This window comes from Spinacia oleracea, chromosome 3 (genome assembly GCF_020520425.1).
Source record: "Spinacia oleracea cultivar Varoflay chromosome 3, BTI_SOV_V1, whole genome shotgun sequence".
Classification (NCBI taxonomy): domain Eukaryota; kingdom Viridiplantae; phylum Streptophyta; class Magnoliopsida; order Caryophyllales; family Amaranthaceae; genus Spinacia; species Spinacia oleracea.
The window spans coordinates 27,686,080-27,706,643 of NC_079489.1; the positions used below are offsets into that span (position 1 = coordinate 27,686,080).

Below are 20,564 nucleotides of genomic sequence, written 5' to 3' on the forward strand. Positions count from 1 at the left end.
CGACGAGGAAAGGGGAAAACCCTAAAAATAGAAAAAGAGAAGGGAAGCAGCGAAGACCGAAGAGGGAGAAATGGCACAAAATCGACAACAATGGGAGAAATGGCGGGTGAAGAGTGCACGTGTCACGATCTGGAAAGAAGGGCAAATGAGTAGTAAAGAGATATAGATAGGGGAAAAATTGACAGCACACTGTTACTACAATAGTAACTTGAAGTTTGTATGTTTTAAAGGGTTACGATTACGATATTGAAAGAAATCGCTTTTAGAAATTTGTGGTTTTAGGCGGAAAATAACATATATACCTCTATACCTAGTAGTATTTAAAAAGGATAACTATACATGATTAGATGACACGTGTCACCTCCTGCTTTCATCCATGAATTTTTAATTTTTTTTCAATCTTTCACGTTGTTGTTTGTTATACGAAGCATTTCACAACTTTAACACATTTTCCACTTCATCTTCCTCATCCAACATCAATTCACCATTGAATTCATATTCAACCTTCACTACTTCATCTATATCTTTAACACTTAATATTAATTCACCATATAATTTATATATTTTTTCAACTTAGAAATTTGATCACCTCTGTGTACATTATACTCTAACTAAAATCACAAGACCTCAATAAAATTAACACTTTAAACAACGGCTTAACAAACAATATATAATTGCCCGTTCTTAAAACGCGCTCCAAAGCTAGTTAAATATACTTTCGTATAGGATTAGCACTCGTGTTCCACAATTGTCTCATATTCGAACTCCCTCCACTTCAGTATCATCTCTCTCCTCCATGGATCCTCTATCAGCACTGCGAGACTACACAATCCGAGGCGACCTCGACAAAATCCACCGAGTCGGAGACGAGTTCCGATTCTCAACTCAATACTCCTTCCCCTGTAAAACCGAAACCGCTTACCGTTCAAAGCAAGGGAATCTCTACACTCTCGAAACCCTAGTTTTCTGCATCAAAAACCGCAATTGCAAGCAACCCGAGTACATAAAAAACGCTACAAATCAAGGCATTCCCACCGTCACTTACGTTGATAGGAAACCTGTGCTTGATTATCTTGATGGCCATGTTTCGTCGTCTGACGCTATCGAATTTGTCCTTACGACCGCCACCGATGTTGAGGAGTATCGCCCCGACGACCCCCAGTTCTTTTCCTCGCTTCCGAACAACAATGGGGTGAGTAGTTTGGGAATTGAAGATGATTCTGAAATTAGGGTTTCCGAGGAGGGTGGTGGTGGGGGTGAGGGTGTTGATTTGATGGGGCTGATTAGGCAGAGTGAAAAGCCGCTTCGGGATCGGAACGCTGTATTGCAAGTTCGTAACCGCGATTTTTATGGTATTTATGTTGGAGCGTTGAGGAGGGAGCAGGAGAAGCCGCAGCAGAGGAAGGATGCGAATGTGGGAGGGAATAAAGGACGTCCTTTAGGTGGGGAGAAAGATGAAGGGTTTCATTCTGGTCCGAAAGCGAAGATGCTTAAAGGTGGGGGTAAGATTGGGGAAGGGGTGCCCATTATTTTGGTGCCAAGTGCTTCTAGTACCTTGATCACTATTTACAATGTGAAGGAGTTTTTGGAGGATGGAGTTTTTATTTCTACTGATGTTAAGATGAAGCAGATGAAGGGACCAAAGCCGGAATGTGTGACGGTTCAGAAGAAGTTTAGTAGGGATAAGGATAAGGTCATGACTGCTTATGAGGTTAGAGATAAACCGTCAACATTGAAGGCCGATGATTGGGACCGTGTTGTGGCAGTTTTTGTCCTTGGGAAGGAATGGCAGTTTAAAGATTGGCCCTTCAAAGACCATGTTGAGATATTCAATAAGAGTAAGTTGCGGAACTTTGATTTGTTTTAGTGATGATCACATTGTATTGTGAATCAATATGGACCTTTGTAGCTGTTGTAGCTTGTTTCACTTGGTTATTGATGCTGACATTTGTGTTGAAGATTTTCAAGTTGCATATTATGTGCTTGGGGATTTATGATTGAAGTGTAGAATGAGCGAATGATCTTTATGTTTCAGTTAGTTTAAAATTGCTTCTGTTTCACTTATGTCCTTGGATTATTGAACAAGTGCATGCCCTTGGATAACTACTAAAATTTATATGTTTTGGAAAAGAATATTGACAAATTCCCTGATGGCACTTGGGGTTTGGAAGTCATTGTTTTTAGAGCTATGTAGTGTTATTTAATTAGAAAATTTCCTATACTGGTTACTTTTTGGTAGATCTCTTCTTATTCTAAATGCAACCTTTCTTTGATTCATTATTGGGTACCATTGCAATCTTTAAAGTAGTAGTATAACTTCACGATTAGTTAGTGTCATATTCTAAATTGTGAAGCTAAAGCATTAATTTTGATTGCTTCCGGTGCCTACTTTTGTGTAGCAACTAGCAATTTGTTGTAGTTGGTTGCCTGCGGTTACATTAATGCTATAGTTTTTGCATTGTATCAGTTATCTAAAGGTCCACTGCCATTTATTTGTTTTTTGAAATATTACAGAGGACTTCCACATTGAATTATAAAAGCTCAGATTTTATGTATATGTAAAAAAACTTGGTCTAAAAACCTATTGTGTATTCTGCAGTTATTGGTTTCTACATGCGTTTTGAGGATGATAGTATAGAATCTGCAAAAGTTGTGAAACAGTGGAATGTAAAGATAATATCGGTGAGTGTAACCTTGCCATTGGTACTCGTATTTTCCTTCCATTTGGGTTTTTTCCGTTCTTTTCATAACCCCTTTTGTTGGTGTGCATTAGTGCATTGTTTTAATATCACAAGATGTAAATGTAATAATGCAGATCAGCAAAAACAAACGGCATCAGGATAGGGCTGCAGCCCTTGAGGTATGGGGCAAATTAGAAGAATTTGTTGCTCGATCTCGTTCTTGAGGCTATATATCATAAGAACATACTTGTAAGTTTTCTTTTGGATCTGTTGTGTCCCCATATTTTACTTCATGGATTGAGAGAGTTAACTTTTGAACGATGGGGATTGAGTTCTTTGATTGCATATGCGGTTGTAACTTTCTTTGTATAAATTTTTTCATCCTTGTTTTGTTGTTTGCATTTTTGCGCTCAGAATATAATTACACTTTTGCATGAGTTATACATCAATTTGTCTTTTTAAAATAGAGAGTTAATTTATGCTGTTTACGGGAATTTCACTTTGTGAATTTTCAACTATTATATTTCAATGAATATTAGTTCTTCCTGTCTCTGGAAATTAAACTGTCTTTATTTCGGTATGAGTGCGTTGCATGAATATGCTTTAAACATGATAAACTATCTCATAGGAAATCATAACACTATAATGTAAAAGAGGTTTATGGTAATATAGGGGTGACTTTTTAAAAATGGTTATTTGAACAGATGTTTATTCTTAGTTATTTTATTAGCTAGAATTGATTTGTAAGTTCAGTTTCCCTTCCATTTGAAAGGTTTGTTAAAGGTAGAAGATCTTAGGTAACAGTACTTATTTAGAGGGGTTAAGTCAGCGGAGTTCGTTAAGACTGATAGATGCTACTACTGCATGTTAGATCATTTAATTTTTCCTATATGGAATTGTGGACAAGGTATACTTGTCATCAACACATCCTATTTTACAGCAGAAATATAGATAAATCCCTGGAGTAAACTATGAAGTGTCTGAAGTCATTTTCTCACCACATCTACACCCTTCAATCAGATTAATCCTTAAGATTTTTAACACCTCTATGAAGTATAAATTGTGGCAATGGTAGACTTTAGTTGGTCCTAGTGACGGATATGGGAGAACCTCTAGGTGTCTCCCGAGGGTAGATCTTCAAGTTTACCAGTATCGACATCTTCTGAATTTTGAGCTTCACTTTTGGTTGCTTGTATCTTTATAAGCAAACTATTGCGTTCCACTCCATCTTGGGATATTGCTTGGAGCAATGTCAGATACTTAGATCCTTGTGATTATCTTTTGGAATATCGAAACCACACAAGTATTTTACGGAGTATTTATTTAGCTATAGCCTACAGGTGACTGCATTTATAGCATAACTTTATTGGGCTCCACATAGAACATTGGTTTGGATTTAGGGGTGTTCGGAAATTTAAAGGGAAAGGGAATGAAATTAACAAAGGTTATGGAGAGAATGAAATAGAAAACCCTTTGATGTAAATAGTTCTTTCATTCTTTGGGTTCTCTCACTCTTCTTCCCCAATCCTCACCCTTCCTCCACCATGTTCTCCTTCTCTCTTGTCTCTCCAAGGTCCCCTCTGCTATGCCGCCGCCACTGCGCATCTCATGATAGTGGATCCCTCTAATCTAGCTTTTTTCCGTTCTCCCTCGGATTTAGTTTATTTGGGTGTTTGGGGTGGGTTTTTGTGGCTGGTGGGTGGATTTCTATAGTGGGGTGAGTTTTCGAGTGGGTGGGGCAGGCTTAAGGTGGTGGAAGTGGATTTCAGGGTTGGTGGTGGGTTTTCGGGTGGATTTGGTAGGTTGGTTGTTGTTTATCCACGGTGGAATGGTTAGGGGTGGGTGCTGGAGTAGAAGTGGTGGTTGGGTAATGGTCAAACTTGGTCTAAGGTTGAAGATCCATTCCCTTAGTTGATACCCTTGAGGGGGTGGGGAATCATGGTAGAGGAAAGCGGGGTTATGAAAAAAATGACCAACACACAAGTAAGGGAATTAAGAGTTTTCATTCTCTTATGCTCTGTTGTATACCCCATACCAAACTTCCCCTTTGATGCAGTATTACGTATATTTACATCAGGATCTATAATCTAACAAATTTTGGTGAAAGTTGGTATGGATTTTCTTTTCCTTGTATGAAATAAATGTACATAGAATAAGAACAAATGACGTTACATATATGTCAGGGACTATTGCGTTGATTATCTCTTCCCTTGCTATTGCATTACCATCAAGTAACACATTTTTGTCAAAATCTTATTCAAAATTGTCAAACAGGCGCTCTCTCCATTATTTCATCATACGATTGTCTCCGTGGCCCGCCTTATTGTTTTAACTTCTAAATCTGGCGAAAAATACGTGATAAGTGTCATGAAACAAGTTTGTCTAGCTTGTTGCTATGAATTAACATAGCTTGAGCATCAATAATGGCAGAAAGCACGAAGAAGAAGATTGAAAGTTTGGAAAATGTAGATGAAATTCAAGCTTTCGATAGACTTGATTCTCTCCCAAGTGAACTCCTAAAAACTCAATACAAAACTTATCAATATTCAACATGCCTTTCTCTCTCTATTATGCTCTCTCTCTATATATATAATTATATATATGGTGATAAACTCTCTAGCTTATTCCTAAAGCTACCCATAACAAAGATACTACTTAGAGTACCCCTCCCCCCCTCATTGCATTACATCCCCCCTAAAACTTCCACCTTGTGTTCAAGATGGACACGTGAACCATATGTTGTGACTTTTGAAATTGAGACCTTGCTTCATCTGGCCTTGGAACTCCTTATCAATGAGGTATTTGACTTTCCATTGATAGCTTGATTGTTGAAATGTAGGGTCTGTTTTGTTCGGGTTATTTTGGCTTATTTTAGACAAATAAGTTCAAAGAAGTACATATAAGTTAAGATAAGATAGGCTTAGAAAAAATAAGTTTTTCTCAATCATGTTCATACACTAATAAGTTCAGATAAGTTCAGATAAGTTCAGAAAGTTCAAATAAGTTCAGATAATATAATTTTAAGTAGAGCGGAGCCATACTCCTTCCTTAGACTTGCTATTGGACTATGCGGGAACTAGTGGGTTTGAGACTTGGGTGGTAAAAATGGTTTTAAAAGTAGTTGTGGAAATGAAAGAGTTGATGATGTGGAGATTTGTTGATCAGAAGGACTGGATTGGGAAATGAATAGGTTTTATCGTGTTGGTTGGGAGATAAGTTTTCCCAAATAAGGCCCTGACCTCCTTAGAGTCCTCATATGAGAAGTAAACGGCGTCCTTGTTGGTGCCAGTTTGTAGGCCACTTAAAAAGTTTCCCTTCAAATTACTTGCTGAAATTCTGTCCATTCTTTCCGCCAAGGCATGTAGCTTCACCAACCATGCCTCCTTGCTGATGTCATCATGCTTGTTATTTACCAATTTGACCATTATTATCAATCTATCATCATCTCCAAATTTTGGCTTCCTCTCCAAGCCAACGAGTGACTCATTGAAGCTTCTCCACCTCATTTTCCGAAAGTTCCACTGTGACCGCCGCTGTGCTCCACCACTAGAATTCTCACCGGCATTTTCAAATTTCAATTCTATTTCCACAACCCTTTTTTCTTCGGCCACCCGATTTGCCGCCTTATTATTGTTCTCCGACGAGAATTTAAGGTTTGGCGACGAACCAAAACGATGCATCACTGATTCTTCAATTCTTGCCACTTATAGAACGGCCAATGCTGGTGTTCTCATTCGAACCACCGACGCGCCCTCTGTGGCTCCGTCAAGTCTTATGATGGCAACCTTCACCTTCTCCTCCTCCTTTAATTGGAAAAAGTTCAAAAATTCCTCCAATTGAAGGATCTCGTCCCTCGAATTTCTTCCGTTGAACTTATGATTTTGAAGCTCTTGTCGGATTCTTCGCTCCTCTTCGAGATCTGAAATTCCTAGATCTCTCTTGCGTGTGATATAGGAGAACTCCTCTCGTACCCACATTTGCATTTGCCAAGCTACACATTCTCCGACGACCTCCATTTTTATTTTCTTTTCAAATCAGAAATTCTGATGAACTTTAATCTCCTAGAATCGACCGTTCTAATACCATTTCCTTTGAATTAGTATAGCTTGAGCATCAATAATGGCAGAAAATAGGAAGAAGATGATTTGATTAATGAAGTTCGAAGTACAAAATTTAGATGATACTCAAGCTTTCGAGAGGCTTGATTCTCTCCCAAATGAACTCTTAAAAGCTAAATAAAAAACTTATCAATGTACAACATGCCCTTCCCTCTCTAGTATGCTCTATGTATATAGTGATAAACTCCCTAGCTTATTCTTCAAGCTACCTATAACTAAGATACTACCTAGATTACCCCTCCCCCTGTATCAGTTCATTGCACCTGTTTGGAAGGTCTCTATATCCTTTCTAAATACCATTTGTCGGGGTCTTTGACGTGATAGGAAATTTGTCATGATCGTTGATTTAATTTATTGCTAGAGAAATATGTATAGAACAGTTTCGAACATCGAAGCAGAACTTTTGGCCTCTTTTTGTATAGTGAGCTTTCTGTTGCTGGATGGAGAGTAAAATTGTGTACCTTTTCATTCAAGATCCTGGTAAGGTGGTTAATGGATGTGAGACACTCCGTGAAAGTGTGGATATGGCACGATGCCTTAGTCATCAAATCCAATTGAATAGTTCCAGAAGTATACTTTGAGGCCTATCTATTAGCTTGTTACCATCTTTGAGATCATGTGAGAATATTGTTAGAGAAGTTGCAATGTGTATAATCAACTTTTCATAATATTTTCAATAAAGTAATGTACAATGGCCAAACATGTGCACTAGAGACTGAAAAAGTAAATTTTGCAATTAAATTAGGTCGGAGGTAGTATGATAACATCAATGATGTTTTCAAGATCTAATAGAGATGTCACAAATTTAAACTTCTTTCTAATAGGATGAAATGATATCTTAACAAAGACCTGGGGATCAAAGTGGTTCATTGTAAATGTGGTATAGTCTACAGTCCACACTAGGCTGCAATACAAAAGTTTTTTTAATCCAGAGAAATTGGGGATTCTAACTAGAAATTGTTTTTGAATTGCGATAGACAGTGACTCGATAACGAAAGACAAAGAAAGATTACTGTCAAAGGAGCCTGTTTAAACTTTGTTTTGTATCGAATTACATACTGTAACATGCAACATAAGATAAAACCTTAACTTTTTTTGTTTTTGTGCATGCACGTCATTGCCATTCTATGGAAAGTTTTGATATCCATCAACAAGATAGAAGTAAATGCTGCGGGTAGAGATTTACCTTAAGATACTACTCTGCAGTTTGTACTACGTACAATTTCCCTATTCATTTATGTGATCAGTTTATATCCTCTTTTTGTCTGGGGGTGAGAGGAGTTTTTCCTGAACAGGTACTAGTTGGGGAAGTCTGAGGGTTTAAAGGGGTGTCTGCGGTCTCTTTTGGTGCGGTTTGGTCCATAACCCAAACCACACCGAATATTACAGGAACCGTATTATGGATTTTGAAATTGTTTTGTAACAATTTCATTATAAAATGAAGCTAGCTGGTAATAACGGAACGAATGTCTTTTTTGCAGACTTTGCGTGTTCTGAGTTTCTGACTGATCCAGCTTGAGTTTGATGGATATAGAGAACCAGTGAAGAACCTCCATTATTTTTGCACAAAGCACATGCTTTATTGGGTTGTCTGTTTGAGACTTGCGAGTTGATTCCAACACTTAGATGATGGGTATGATTAATAGAGGAATGTAGTGAAGAGCATGGTGACAGACTTAGCAAGTTAGCAAACATGTTGGTGCATCCAAATGATGTCTGAAATTTAAGTTGTGGCTATAGCATGTCGTAGCACGATTATTGTCGAAACCATTCCTTTTGCTATTCTTGCCGGTGCTTGTGAGGGTTCCCTGGACATGTATATTCTTTTTAGCCTTAGATAGGTAGAATGTAATATTATGTTTTCGGAAATCTTGGTTGCTAGATGGGGAAATTTTTGAGTAAAGATATGAGGTGAGTTGTGTGGTGTCTTGACTGTGGTGTCTTGGAATTGTTAGTACTCCGTGTAATCCTAAGAACAATTCAGGTTTCCACAAGCTTTCTAATTAATTTTGAAAGGGGCCCAAATCTTTTAATTTGCTACTAAAATATTACGGAGTTCTTATTTTCTCAAACAAATATTGAAAGTTCAACAATATAATAGAAAGTTGAACAATATATTTGGCATGATCCGACTATTTGAGGACACCAAAAGAGAAACAATCATTCACACGACCACCAAAATAAAAATATATATAAGAAAACCAAATAAAGTCTGAATTATAGAAATAGGGATAGGGATGATTTAACGACTTTGAATTCAAACTATTTTAATAGAATGTCTAAATTTATCCATTTAAATTTTTTATTTTGGACATACTAGCCATTTAAAGTTGGTCAAACCATTACGACTTTATGGGCCGTTTGGTTCGCAAGGGGTAAACGGAATGGAATCAAGAATGGGATAGAAGGGTAATGGAAATCATTCCCTTTGATATAAAATGTTGTTTGGGAGCTTTTTATTAATTTCATTCACCTTCCTTCTCACCATTTTTTCTGACCACCTCCACCTCCCCCTCCCCTCCGGCGCCGCCCCCTTCGTCTCCTTCTCTCCTCTTCGCCGCCGCGCCCTTCCCTCTCCTTCTCCCTCTGTCGCCGCCGCCCCCCCTCCGTCTCCTTCTCTCCTCTTCGCTGCCCCTCCCTTTCCTTCTCTCTGTCGCCGCCGCCCCTCCCCCGCCCCCTCCGTCTCCTTCTCTCCTCTTCGCCGCCCTTCCCTCTCCTTCTCCCTCTATCGCCGCCGTCTCTCCCCCACCCCCTCCGTCTCCTTATCTCCTCTTCGTTTCCCTTCCTTCTCCTTCTCCATTTTCGCCGCCGCCCCTCTCCGCCCCCTCCGTCTCCTTCTCTCCTTTTCGCCGCCACCCCCTCCGTCTCCATCTCTCCTTTTCGCCGGTGGTTGATCTGGTGGCTGGGTGAGGTGGGGGTTCAGGTGACCTAGGTTGGTCAAGGTTGGTCAAGTGGTGGTCAACGTTTTTGAGAGGTGTTGGGGGGAATGGGAATGGAAAAGTCTAGGGGGGGTGGGGAATCAAGGTAGAAGGTTTTGGGGGTAACCCAAAAATGACATTGGGTAAAGGGAATGGTGAAACATGCCAAACAAACGACAACAAAGGGAATGATATCAGTCCATTCCCTTTCCCTTTCCTGAATACCCCCAACCAAACGCCCCCTTAGTAAACATATATGGGTACTTTGGGAGTTTTGGTAGACTTAGTATAAAGTTTATACTTCCTCCGTTCCGAAAACATCGCACCATGGTTGACTTTTACTCTTTTAACCATTATTTTGACTCTTAATATCTCAAATCGTGTGCAAATAAAAATTATAAAAAATTAATATTTAGAAAATATATATCGATACGAATCTAACATGACACCACATGATTAAAATTTCCTTACGTACGAATCACAAAAAATAGCCAAAGTCTTAGTGTAAATAGTGTACAAAACAAATGGTGCGATATTTCCGGAACGGAGGAAGTATTATAATTCATCCGTTTCTTTTTAGTATCGTAACTAGTTTTTAATATGATATGTATAAGAAATATTATAAAAAATTAATCTTAATACTCCCTCCGTCCCTTAATCCTTGACCTGTTTTCCTTATTGGACCGTCCCTTAATACTTGACCTGTTTCTAAAAATGGAAATATTTAACAATATTATATTATTTCTCACTCCTTCCTTATTAACCCACCTACCCCTTACTCCATACAAAAAATAATAAAAAATTCAACCCATACTCTACCCACCGGGTCGAGTATTAAGGGATGGAGGGAGTATATATATTAAGATGATTTGAAACGGAGGAAATCTTTATTATTAAACTATATATGGAGTATTATTGTTTAAATAATATTAATTCGGTAGTTTAAGCTATCCAATCAATCTCAAATGGCATAAGAATACAATATTACAAGTCCAATCATATGTAGTAGATAATGATCAACGTTCTTGGAATATTTTTCTTTTCTAAATCTCTGGTAGCCGCCATTCTATATTGATCACAAGTTTTTGTTGAACAATGTTTTTTTTTTCTTTTTCTTTTTTTTTTGACAAGAGTACAATGTATTTTAATGTCGAAAATAAGTGTGTGTGTTTAATCTGGAAGTTCCTTTACGACTAATTTGGTACTATTGGTAGGCGACAATGAAAATAAGTTTCTAGCTTTAAACTATAAGATAAATCATGTACTAATTAAAGTGGACTGAAATGTCAATTATCTTAAAAAAAAACTCGGCCTTTTCTTAATTACCATCCATTATCATTACGAGAATGGTATTGGGTGCAGATGAGAACACATTGGGACATATAAATTGCGTTATCATGGACAAAAAGGTGTTATATATGGCCTTTTACAATTATGTTTAACCTCATTTTCATTACCACGATCTATTATCGGTGAAAAAGGTTTTCACATAGACCATTAAATCAATGAAAATTCTTGTCTACTTTTTCTAGACATTCAATCTGTTGACAACTTTCACTTTCTTACCCAAAAGTTTTTTAAAAAATCCATTCACGTTTCTCCCAAAATGTTAATCCAACATCTTTATTTTTATTCCACATTTTACCTATGGAAGTATAAGTAACTAACTAAGTAACTGACACAAATAGCTATGATCTTCAATTGGCCAAAGAATATGGAAATGTAATATACAGGTGAAGAAGAAAAGAATTACAAGACAAAAAACAATGTCTGACAAAGTCAAGGTTGTAGAAATTTCAAAGGTTTAAAAAAATAGAAAGACATACGTAAATGGGTTTGAGACAGGTATAATGGCTGTGCTTATATATTGTATCTAAGTTGCCATGCATGCTAGTTAATTAATTAAGAGTTATACAGAGACTGAACCTTGAATACTTGGTGTTAGATTCTTAATTAAGGAAATTAAGCAAGGATGGCCGGAGGAGGAGGGGGTCCAACGTTTGAGGGTACACCATCATGGGTGATTGGAGGAGTAGTTTTTGTGATTATTGCTGTTTCTTTGGCCATTGAAAAACTTTTACATTATCTTGGCAAGGTAATTAAGTCTTCATTCCTCCATCTCATCGACTTATCCATCATATCAACTTCAATTCCTTTCAGATTTATATATATATATATATTTAACAAATTACAATATTATATGCTTGTAGATGTTGTTAAGGAAGGAGAAGATACCACTGTATCATGCCTTAAACAAGGTTAAAGAAGGTATTTTTTTAATATTTTTTTTAGTTTTTGTTTCAATTTTGATATAAATTATTTGGAAAGTGATAAAAGGTGGCAAATTGCGACAATAGTAAAAGTGTTCCTTATTTGTTATAGCATACTAATACAATATGGATTTTGTTGTAGAGTTGATGATATTGGGGTTCATATCTCTGCTGCTTACGTTTTTCCAAGATGAGATTGATAAATGGTGCATACCAGAAAAGCTTACAGAAAGATGGCTCCCTTGTGCTAAAGATAAAGGAGATACTGCATCAACTGCCAATTATCAGATCCCTGCAGGAGGCCGCCGCCTTTTAGCCGAGGATGTTGCCAACTCCACTTGCCCGGCGGTATGAAACTCTCAATATTGTCATATTAAACCTTATCATCAATATGTTTACCTAAATGTAATACTTCGTATGTTTTAAAATTGCAGGGAAAGGTACCTATCGTATCAATTGGTGTTCTTCATGACCTTCATTACCTCATCTTCATATTAGCAATTGTCCACGTACTCAACTGTATGCTCATAGTACTCCTTGGAGAGATAAAGGTATCTTCTCTGCGAATATAGGTCAATATATTTATGCAACAAAACTTAATAATTTTCTGGTTTGTCGTCACGCTGACGCTGTAGATAAGTCTGTGGCGGAAGTGGGAAGATGCTATCAGAATACAGAATATCGCTGACCATAATGGTAATGTTTTCAAAACTATCTACTTCCTCTGATTCATGATTATACAACCTTGATTTGTACCATTTTGACTTTTAAGTACACTAACTTTAATAATTAATAATTGTTTTCACATTTTCCAAACAGAGGAATTATTTTTGGTATGATTATGCTCAAAAGAAATAATGTCCCTGTAATGTATCGTGGATCTCATTATATACATTTTTTTGCGCTGTTAATACAGATCAAAATGACAGAGTGATAGATGTTAGAAGCCTCTCATTTATCAAGAATCGGTTTGGTGGTGTTGATGCAAAGAAACGACATTATGTGGTAGGCTACACTTTGGTTATTTATTCACTTCATATTACTATATGGTACTGTAATCAAAACACCGTAACAATCAAATTTCCCTTCAACCTTAATATTTGTTATCCATCAAGTTAGTTTTCATTATACCATTCATATTATTATTTTGCTTGTAGATTTCATTTTTCAAGCACCTAGCTGGGGTAATAACAAAAGCTGACTACAAAGCAATGAGAACCGGCTTCATTTTGGTAATTTTTACTGACATTTTTCTAGAAATATCCTTTGTTTTTGTACAATGATTATTTAATAAAGGAGAATCCTTTTTTTTTCTTCTTTTGCAGACACATTGTAATGGAAACCTGAGGTTCAACTTTCACAAATATATTGTATACGCGTATGAAGCTGACTTTCATAAAATTGTGTCCATCAGGTAGATTACATTTCAAACAAATCAAACTCATTTTCATGCCTTATATATAATAACCTAATTACTTCTTATCTTTTATATTTATAATTTTGGTTGCAGTTGGATCATGTGGCTGTTTGTGGTCATCTCATTGACGCTCAATGTTGCTGGTATGTTTTCTTACTTACTCTGTATTAAAGATAATAATTCAGTTGATCAGTATGTAATAGATTTTACGTTAATCAGTAATGTTCTTTGTTTAACTAATACTTAGGTTTAACAAATAAGAATCTAGCAAACCTTTTTATTTATTTATTTATTTATTTATAAGAATTTACTATATACGGAGTACAATTAAGTGGATGTTTTTTAATCTCTTTGATATAATGTGCAGGTTGGCATGTATATTTTGCAATATCATTCATCCCCTTCATTGTAAGTACTTAAGATTTGTTTCCTTCAACTTATTTTGTATGAACTTAACTACTTATTTGTACTTTAGCATTTAGAAACTTATGCCAACTTATTTGCAGTTATTTAGTCTGCAATAAGTAAAAATAAGTTAAAAACCAAACATAATGTAAATCGGAACAGAAGAAGTATCAAACAGTAAAATAGCTTGTCTGAATGTTTATTCTATTAACATGCACAAAATGTTAATCTCCAGCTCTTAATTGTACTGGGCACAAAACTGCAACAAGTGATAACAGAATTAGCCATATATATAGCTCAAAGGCATACTGTTGTATTTGGAGAACTGAGGATTCAACCGTCAGATGACTACTTTTGGTGCAACAAACCCAAGATTGCCCTCTTGTTGATCCACTACATACTCTTCTTAAATTCATTTGGCTCTGCAATCTACTTCTGGACACTGGTTAGATATTCATACCTCCTAAACTACGGTTAATCAAACTTGTTGATATTATTATAAGACTAACATGATCTGTAACAGTTTAAATTCGGTCCCAAATCTTGCGTCATGGACAAACCAATATATGCCACCTCAAGAATCATTATAATGTAACAATACTTTACACATTCTTACCTTGTTTTCCTTAACTACATGAAATCTGTGCTATTGTACTAACCTGGTTTTGTATTTCCTTGGTTAAGGGTGGTTGTTCAAACGATATGCAGTTACAGCACTCTGCCGCTCTATGCAATTGTAACACAGGTAATTTGTCCTTTTAGCTAGTTAGTAATCATTTACCTTGCTTTTTAAGGCAAAATAAATCACTAACGTGTGTATTTACTGTATTGTTTCGATATCAAAGATGGGAAGTTCATACAACAAGGACGCAATGGAGAGATTTGGCAATGAATTAAACCGCGCTGGTGCAATTGCAGACAGGACTCCAGAAGAAGCGGATGCAGCAGTATCAGTTGAGATGTCAAATCACCAGGAACGGCATTGAATTCTTTAAAATTGCAACTTCAGACAAGTTGTAAGTTACCAGTGAAGAACCTGTTGATAGAAAACACAAAAATTAAAATGTACATAGATTAAAACCATTGTAGTTTTGCAAGGTCCTACAGATTCAAAGAAATGTATATATTTGTACAAGTACTAAGATTTTCTTTTATTGAGCTGGAAGAAATTTTACAGCTAGTGTGAATCTAACAGAACGAGCGTTACAACCATTTATACTCTCTTCTACAACTTTGTAAAGATAGCCAATGATCTCAATTGCTATAATACCGGTGCTGCAGATGCAAATTATAACGTGAAAACCAGTTTTCTGATTTTAAATTGCTACTTGCCTTATATTTATACTGCAGCAACTACTACAGATTGCAGATTAACTTTGAAACATGCTCGACAATTTCACAATTATTATTAGGCAAGCTAATCCATTATTAGTCAAGCATGGCATTACCATTTCTCTTAGACAAAGATGTGCAAGCACATTCTTTGCAACAAATATATAATATTGAACTATCTTTCTTAGGAAGTCATGTATAGTTTCAGAGAAAATTTGGAAAGAGTGTGCAGGAAATGTAAGAAAAGATGGCAGGAGGAGAAGGAGGCCCCTCGTTTGAGTCTACCCCGTCATGGATCATTGGGACAGTGGTTTTTCTAATGGTTGCAGTTTCTTGGGCCATGGAAAAATTTCTCGGTTTCCTTGGTCAGGCAAGTATCCCTATCCCCTCCCTCAGACCTTAGACCCAGCAATTTTTTTCTGTTGGAAAACTAAAACAAGAAAACATGATTGCAGAGGTTGAAAAAGAAAGAAAAGAAACCACTTTATGAGGCCTTGCAGAAGATCAAAGAAGGTGATCAAACAACTTCTAGCTCCTTGTTTGCTTCTTTTTCCTCACAATTACGCTCTGACACTTCTCCTGCAGAGTTAATGCTATTGGGATTCGTATCTCTGTTGCTAGCTGTGTTTCAAGATGAGATTGCAAGTAAGTGCATACCAGAAAATATGGCAAAGAAGTGGATTCCTTGTCATTATGACAAGTCAACCAGTAAAGCTACCTCCCATTTGCAGATCTCTCTATTTTCCAATGTTGGACGCCGCCTTTTAGCTGAAGAGGTTGCCGCTTCTTCCTGCCCAACGGTACTCTCTGGTGTCTGAAATTCTCTAGCTAATACTATCTGCATGAAACACAAGTTAGAAACAACAGAAAAAGCATATGCGTGATGAGCTTTCATAGAAGCTATAAGAAACTAGCAGTACTCTATTCTATTCTGTTAAACAAATTCATGGATGGACAACAACAGTTTATGTCAAAACATAATTTACTACAATACTACACGCCATCCACCCCATTGCAAGTTCGGTTATTTACACATGTTATGGTGCAGGGAAAGGCTCCTTTTGTATCTGTTGGTGTACTTCATCACCTTCATTACCTTATCTTTATATTAGCAATTGTTCATGTGGTGAGCTGCACAGTCACAGTTCTCCTGGGAGAAGTGAAGGTAACTCTGAGAGGTTTCAAAAACTTATTTGGTACGAGAAGCCATCCATCTAATAATTTTCTAATTTTGTGCATTGCAAACTGTAGATAAGTCAGTGGCGGAAGTGGGAGGAATCTATAAGAAAGCAGATTGATTTTAACAACGGTAATCCCTCACATGCAATTTATGTTTTCTTCCATGGGATAAGTGTGCGTCAAGAGTAGTTTTTCAACCATTGACTATTACTCGGTAACTATTATGATCATGCTCATACAGATAGTAACAGGATCATAGATGTCAGAAGCCTCACATTTATTAAGGAGCGGTTTGAAGGTGTTGATGCTGAGAAACGGAATTATATTGTAAGTAAATGTTAATCACTCGAGGAACAATTCCCTTATGGAAGTTCTTGTCTTTGTGCTGTTCCCCAAATAATTTCTACAAATGATGAAAGGTCTTATCAACATTTTTGCTTGCATATCTTAAAACTAGTCCTTGTTACTTTCTTACTGATTATAACTCATGGAAGAAGATTCAGTGTACTTTTCACATTTTGCTTTCAGATGTCATTCTTCAAGCACCTTTCTGGGATTGTAACGAAAGCAGATTACACAGCAATGAGATTGGGCTTCATTTTGGTAATAACCTTCAGAAATTACATGAAGTCTTCGACAGAATTGTTTCAAAATATTCTCTGCCTGACAGCATATACTACGCATAGAATATGTGTTCATCATATCACTCTGATATCCTTTTGGCTTTTGCAGACACATTGCAACGCGAATCAGAGATTTAACTTTCACAAGTACATGGTGTATGCCTATGAAGCTGATTTTCAGAAAGTTGTCTCAATTAGGTTTTAATTACATTTTTGACAAGTAAAATAATCTATATTGGACATCTGACATCTGACCTCAACCTCTTCTCTAATTCTTGGAAATTTTTGGGTTGCAGTTGGTTCCTTTGGATTTTTGTTGTTATTTCCTTGACACTCAATGTAGCAAGTAAGTAGGGAGTATATATGTATTTATACACGCACACACGTATGTCCGTATGTATTTTTGACTGCATTCACACTTGCTGCAGGTTGGAATATATATCTTTGGATATCAATCATCCCCCTAATTGTAAGTAACAACAAGCAAATTAAGGATATACATGTTTATGAACGCATCAGATATTTAATAAATCTAAGAAATAATATTATATCTTCATTACTTACTAGCAATACATAGCCACTATCATATGAAGTACATCTTTATTACTGATTGAAATATTGATACCTTAAGTTTTATCTACAGCTCCTACTTGTTGTTGGCACCAAACTGGAACAAGTCATCACAGAGTTGGCTGTCTATGTAGCTCAAAGACATACCGTGATTGTTGGAGAAGTAAGAATTCAACCATCAGATGAGTATTTTTGGTTCAGCAAACCCAAATTTGTCCTCTGCTTGATTCATGTGATTCTATTCCTGAATTCATTTGGGTTTGCAGTTTTTTTCTGGACACTGGTTAGACCCTCCAACCCTTTTTAACTACAGGTTTCTCCAAACTACAAAAATATTTAACTCTTAAGACTAACATCTTGGTTGTTGATTTGTTACAGCTTAAATTCGGTTTCCACTCATGTGTCATGGGTGAAGCAAAATATGTGATTGTAAGAATAATTGTAATGTATGTAATACTAATTATTCAGCTGGTTTACCTTAAATTTCACAAATTTGGATGACATAAATAATCGTTTGATTGTCAACCCTCATTTTTTTGGATGAAGGGTGGTTGTTCAAACTATTTGCAGTTACAGCACTCTACCACTGTATGCAATAGTGACACAGGTATGTTATTAACTTACCCTTTTTGATAGTAAAACAAAATAAACCAGTTACTCTATATATCTCATTCGATTTCAGAATGTTTTTGTAGTTTGTATTGTTACTATATTGTTTGGTTTTGTTGAAGATGGGAAGTTCTTACAATGAGGAGGCGATGAAAAGGCATGGCTATGTTTCTAGCAACCGCGTCACAGAAGACAGGATTCTTCAAGGACCAAATGCAACAACATCAGTTGAGATGACAAATCAGTAGGGAGGACTATACAGTTTTTGAAATGCAAAAGAAGAGAAATTTGTCGGTTGTAATAATTGATCAAACCAATAAGCATCTAGAGAAAAGTAACAAACACACAAACACACAAGACTATAGATATATAAGGCAATGACAACTAATTCAAAGATTTCTCATTTTGATTCTAGTTGCTGAACCTCCTAGATAGTCAGACTATATAGTTGGATTTTTGTGTCTTGTCTGGTAAGAAGTTTCAGAATTTAGAAGAATTTTCCTAGTTTTCTTGGATTTCCATGCAAATTGAATGTTTCAGATTTCTTAATATAGTGTATGGAACAAGATAACAACTCTACAAAAACTCTAAATCTACTCAGATGAGTCAAAGGACAAGACAGGGTAATAACAGGCTTGTTTTAAAATTATTAATTATATCAACTCTTACTGAGGTATTAGGAATATGAATTAATACACACATAACTTTCGTTACATCGCGAACATGTATTCCATGTAACAAGATTCCGTACTTCCTTAGTATAAAACTAGGATGTTAAATATGACTTCAAATGATTTACAACACACAAAATTTACTAGGAAACGAGGTTGACTTTAAATCTTACAAGATGATTTTGATTTTGGACCTCTTCTTCAGCTAGAGGCTAGAGCTAGCTAAGAGTCTAAGACATTATTGATTTAAGGACAGAGATGTGCAAGCTTATACTAGATGGGCTTTTCTCCAAAATGGGCTGTTACGTGGGCCTATTCATCATTATTTTATTTCCGCAATCTAATTTATCACTTCTATTTTGGCTTGGGTGCATTATTATAGACTCTTTTGGTGTTACTATTGGTTTTTGATTTTGTATGAAAGATTGGTCATACATGTAGTAATTTATTGATTTTGAAAACTGTCAAAAGAAATTGGAATGGGATCTACTTTTTGTTTCATATTTTTGTTTTTTATTTTGTAAAAAAAACAAAAAACCATAATTATGTAAACAAAAAAGAATACCGAATATTTTATTTCGTTTGTTTATGTCAATTTGCATTTTATATCAATTAGGGGTGAGCAAAAAGTTAGGGTACCCTGAATCGGAACCGTAACCTGTTAGGAACCTACAGTTTCGGAATCGGAACCTGTTGTGAAGGTTCCAGTTCTGCGTAACAAAAGGTTCTGGTTCTCAATTCTTAGGAACGGGTACCCTGTACACACCAATTCTAATATGAATTATCCAAAATAAGGGTTCGACCGTTCGGGCCTTATAAAAAGGCTTCATATGCCTAAAATATAAAACAATGTAAGCTACTTTTTGGAAATTATAAATATGAAACTACAATTTAAGTCCAAGCTATAAAACAATCAAAGCCCACACTATAAAGTAGATTTTTTTTTCTCAATAGATTAACAATAATTTATTTAAATTTTTAAAATGGCAGGGTACCCTGAGTCGGAACCTGTTAGAACAGATTTCGGTTCCGGTTCTCATTTTTAGGAACTTATTGTAACAAGTTCCGATTCTCATTTTTCAGGAACCTGTTGCAACAGGTTTTGATTCCTATTCTTGAAAATTTGACAAGTACCCTATTATGCTCACCCCTAATATCAACTACGGAGCTCTCCGTAGTTTTTTCTTGGCTGTGTGACAACTTTCACTTTGATGGAGTGATAGACCAGTCACTATAATAAAGTGACAGAGTTCAACGAACAGGGTGAATTTAGTTTTACGGCAAAAGGTAGTTTCCCTCAATTTTAACGGCATAGAGTAACGTATCATTGTGTACTACTCCGTAAATTTTATTTTATTCCACTGGTGATTTTTCAATTTTTTTTTTTCTTTTTTTTCCTGTTGGGGGAACCAGCAATGGGTGCTTGCAGCAGTAAAAAGAGTTGTGATGATTGATATCTTGAAATGGTCGGTAAACAGATCAATTATCTTCACTCCCTTTTATCACTTTTCATTCTAATGTCAACTCGAATTGGAGCCAACACCAAATAATAGACCCTTCAACAGTTAGCTGCTGGTAAGTTCGAATTCATAAAGGTTGGTTTATGGTCATTTTTTGTGTTCAATGCACAATTATTTAGAGCTCATGTGAGTTAATATGTTGTTAGTCGTACCTATAATCTTGGTACATCATCTCCAATTCTTGCAGAAGTAATAGCTCTATGCAATGGTCTTTTATTAGCTATTGAGCATAAAATGTCATCTTAGCATTG

General features: G+C 36.3%; 3 protein-coding genes across 4 annotated transcripts; all 3 read left to right on the forward strand.

Moving 5' to 3' along the window:
* Positions 1–722: 722 nt before the first annotated feature.
* Positions 723–8,839, forward strand: LOC110793046 (protein CDC73 homolog). The gene is made up of 4 exons (XM_021997872.2): positions 723–1,838; positions 2,600–2,682; positions 2,816–2,930; positions 8,281–8,839. Exons 1-3 carry the CDS (start codon positions 797–799, stop codon positions 2,903–2,905), a joined length of 1,215 nt encoding a protein of 404 aa, XP_021853564.1. The 5' UTR covers positions 723–796; the 3' UTR covers positions 2,906–2,930; positions 8,281–8,839.
* Positions 8,840–9,869: 1,030 nt separating this feature from the next.
* On the forward strand, positions 9,870–14,985 carry LOC110793047 (MLO-like protein 1). The gene is made up of 15 exons (XM_021997874.2): positions 9,870–11,562; positions 11,663–11,812; positions 11,928–11,985; positions 12,130–12,335; positions 12,422–12,538; positions 12,623–12,683; positions 12,904–12,992; positions 13,145–13,219; positions 13,313–13,401; positions 13,498–13,547; positions 13,772–13,812; positions 14,045–14,254; positions 14,333–14,400; positions 14,494–14,554; positions 14,655–14,985. The coding sequence occupies exons 2-15, from the start codon at positions 11,690–11,692 to the stop codon at positions 14,793–14,795; spliced, it is 1,389 nt and encodes a 462-aa protein (XP_021853566.1). The 5' UTR covers positions 9,870–11,562; positions 11,663–11,689; the 3' UTR covers positions 14,796–14,985.
* Positions 14,986–15,410: 425 nt separating this feature from the next.
* On the forward strand, positions 15,411–18,637 carry LOC110793041 (MLO-like protein 15). 2 transcript variants are annotated; one of them, XM_056840001.1, is made up of 13 exons: positions 15,411–15,654; positions 15,727–15,941; positions 16,190–16,306; positions 16,393–16,450; positions 16,562–16,647; positions 16,849–16,923; positions 17,053–17,141; positions 17,240–17,289; positions 17,372–17,412; positions 17,587–17,796; positions 17,892–17,959; positions 18,060–18,120; positions 18,245–18,637. In XM_056840001.1, exons 2-13 carry the CDS (start codon positions 15,732–15,734, stop codon positions 18,368–18,370), a joined length of 1,191 nt encoding a protein of 396 aa, XP_056695979.1. In that variant the 5' UTR covers positions 15,411–15,654; positions 15,727–15,731; the 3' UTR covers positions 18,371–18,637. The 2 variants fall into 2 exon arrangements, with proteins under 2 accessions (XP_056695979.1, XP_021853557.1); XM_021997865.2 differs by having other exon boundaries at positions 15,411–15,941.
* The last annotated feature ends 1,927 nt before the right edge of the window (positions 18,638–20,564 follow it).

What these genes read in the sequence shown, in the direction of transcription:
- LOC110793046 (XM_021997872.2), top strand. Translation starts at nt 797, where the DNA reads ATGGATCCTCTATCAGCACTGCGAGACTACACAATCCGAGGCGACCTC. An exon ending in TGTTGAGATATTCAATAAGA is followed by an intron (nt 1,839 to 2,599) that starts GTAAGTTGCGGA and finishes TGTATTCTGCAG; the next exon opens with TTATTGGTTTCTACATGCGT. An exon ending in GGAATGTAAAGATAATATCG is followed by an intron (nt 2,683 to 2,815) that starts GTGAGTGTAACC and finishes GTAATAATGCAG; the next exon opens with ATCAGCAAAAACAAACGGCA.
- LOC110793041 (XM_021997865.2), top strand. Translation starts at nt 15,732, where the DNA reads ATGCTATTGGGATTCGTATCTCTGTTGCTAGCTGTGTTTCAAGATGAG. An exon ending in TGAGATTGGGCTTCATTTTG is followed by an intron (nt 16,924 to 17,052) that starts GTAATAACCTTC and finishes TGGCTTTTGCAG; the next exon opens with ACACATTGCAACGCGAATCA. An exon ending in CAGTTTTTTTCTGGACACTG is followed by an intron (nt 17,797 to 17,891) that starts GTTAGACCCTCC and finishes GATTTGTTACAG; the next exon opens with CTTAAATTCGGTTTCCACTC.
- LOC110793047 (XM_021997874.2), top strand. Translation starts at nt 11,690, where the DNA reads ATGGCCGGAGGAGGAGGGGGTCCAACGTTTGAGGGTACACCATCATGG. An exon ending in CAAAGAAACGACATTATGTG is followed by an intron (nt 12,993 to 13,144) that starts GTAGGCTACACT and finishes TTTTGCTTGTAG; the next exon opens with ATTTCATTTTTCAAGCACCT. An exon ending in TATCATTCATCCCCTTCATT is followed by an intron (nt 13,813 to 14,044) that starts GTAAGTACTTAA and finishes GTTAATCTCCAG; the next exon opens with CTCTTAATTGTACTGGGCAC.